The sequence below is a fragment of the Propithecus coquereli genome, unplaced genomic scaffold (genome assembly GCF_000956105.1).
Source record: "Propithecus coquereli isolate 6110/MARCELLA unplaced genomic scaffold, Pcoq_1.0 Scaffold110, whole genome shotgun sequence".
NCBI classification, from domain to species: domain Eukaryota; kingdom Metazoa; phylum Chordata; class Mammalia; order Primates; family Indriidae; genus Propithecus; species Propithecus coquereli.
The window spans coordinates 3,217,673-3,219,484 of record NW_012134970.1 but is presented as its reverse complement, the minus strand read 5'-3'; the positions used below and the strand labels follow the sequence as shown (position 1 = coordinate 3,219,484).

Sequence of the window (1,812 nt, the reverse complement as noted above, 5' to 3'; positions counted from 1 at the left end):
TAATGTACAGACTTTAATATCCAGGCACTTTTTAAAAACTTGTATGTCAATCTTTTAGACCTCAAAACTTCACCTATACCTGTTCTCACATTATTAAAATGTAATAGCAAAATAAACCTGGCCAGTTATACAAAAGATCGGAGGGCTACGATAACATGCAAATATAGCCTTACTCATATCAATGTGTGAAAGCCAGACAGACCACGCAGTTCAGAAAAGGAAGTACACTCTGCAAAGCTAACTTGCACATTCACTGTCCGAGTCACAGCATCTTCGGGGTCACTGTGTGCCAGCCGCATCAACTCTTTTCAATCAAAATGGTAAGTGATAGATTTTGTGACTCTTCTTGGTCTCCTGCCAAACACACTAATCTTCTCTACATAGAGCAAAGAGGAGCTGGGGGTGCTTCACAGCCGGGTCCTCAAAGCCTTTGGAATTGTGCTTGTCCCATGGTAAACGTGAAGTTGCTGAGTCTTTATTCTGCCAGTTGAGAGACTGTGGCTTCAGGAGTTCCCTTTTCTGATTCTAGCCTTCAGAATAGAGGAAGAGCTATTTCTTACAGAAAAAAAAAAAAAAAGTTGCGTTCTTTGCCATTGTCTCTTAAGATAGCTGGGTGCCAGAAACAGTAATACAGTCGAGTTTCCTGCTATGAGAACTTTGGATCCCAGAAGAGGACTCCGGTGGCACATGTTGGAAAACATTGCTGCTGCTGACTGCCATTTCAATAATATAGCAGATTTTATAAAAGGAGTTCTTTTGTTCGAAAAAAGCATTTCATTATTTTAATTATGAGAACCAAACAGTCCAAACATTAGGGACAAGTTGTGTTCCTAAAGTTAATTGGAAGTCATCATTTGGAGCACACTTACAATAGTGAGTGGGTTCCCATCACTGGTTTAACCGATGATGGAGCTGAACTACAGCATTAATATTCTGCATCAGAGTTTCCCATTATTTCTCTGTAAAAATATAAACTTGGCTCCCAAAATATATGTGGCATTCTTATGCTCCCTGAGTCTAGAGGAGAGCCAATTTTCTACTCCACCATCTTTATCCTCCACTCCCTAACCCCCGGAAGACTGGAAATTCCTTATCCCTTCTCTTATTATGGAAAGGATTACTACCTTGTGTCAGCCCCAGTGAGAAGAGAGAGATTGAGACAATGACTCTGATACTTGCTCGGTTGGCGGTGGGAGTGCACTGCAGACATTGGAATAGGGAGGGCAAAGGGATTACACGTGTGTCTATGTGCAGTGTGTCCTCTGGAAGCTCCTTGAGCCTGAAGGGGAAAGCATAGAAGTGAGGGAGTGTAATCTTGTCATGGTGGGAGGGAAAGGGAAGAGAGCTGGTGTCTGAGTGGAGTCACAGAGCTTTGGGAAGGGGAGCACATGGTGGTAGAGGAAATGGTAGCACATGACCCTTCTGTGGCCATACCTAGAAAAAGCAGTCACCTGTCCAGGGGGTACTTATTAATCCCTCTAGTGTTTCCAAACTGGGTCTTCAGGTCCAGGATTCTTAGAAAACAGCTTAACCCTAATTAGTGACATCCTCTTAAAAAGCAAACAAGGGCACTGTGGTTTACTAAGAGCTATTTGGATTGTCTTAGGAGAAAGAAGATGATAGCAGGAAAAAAAAAAGGAAATTTTAACTGGATAGCATGTATTTGGTGTAATATATGACTAATGTTTTCCTTAAAAGATTATTGTTTTTCTTATTGTAAAAGTAACACATATTATTCAAAAAACTTCTTAGAAATGTAGATATGCAGAAAAAATAAACATTTCTATAATCCTATCATCTAAGAGACAATCA

At 40.6% G+C, this 1,812-nt stretch overlaps 1 protein-coding gene across 1 annotated transcript in view; it reads left to right on the top strand.

The window, feature by feature from the left end:
* Nucleotides 1–237: 237 nt before the first annotated feature.
* The window catches only part of FYB (FYN binding protein), a 155,541-nt gene continuing 153,966 nt past the window's right edge, over nucleotides 238–1,812 (top strand). The window contains exon 1 of the mRNA XM_012649531.1: nucleotides 238–320. Within this exon, the coding sequence (XP_012504985.1) occupies nucleotides 318–320 (3 nt within the window). The 5' untranslated portion in view covers nucleotides 238–317. The remainder of the gene's footprint in view (nucleotides 321–1,812) is intronic.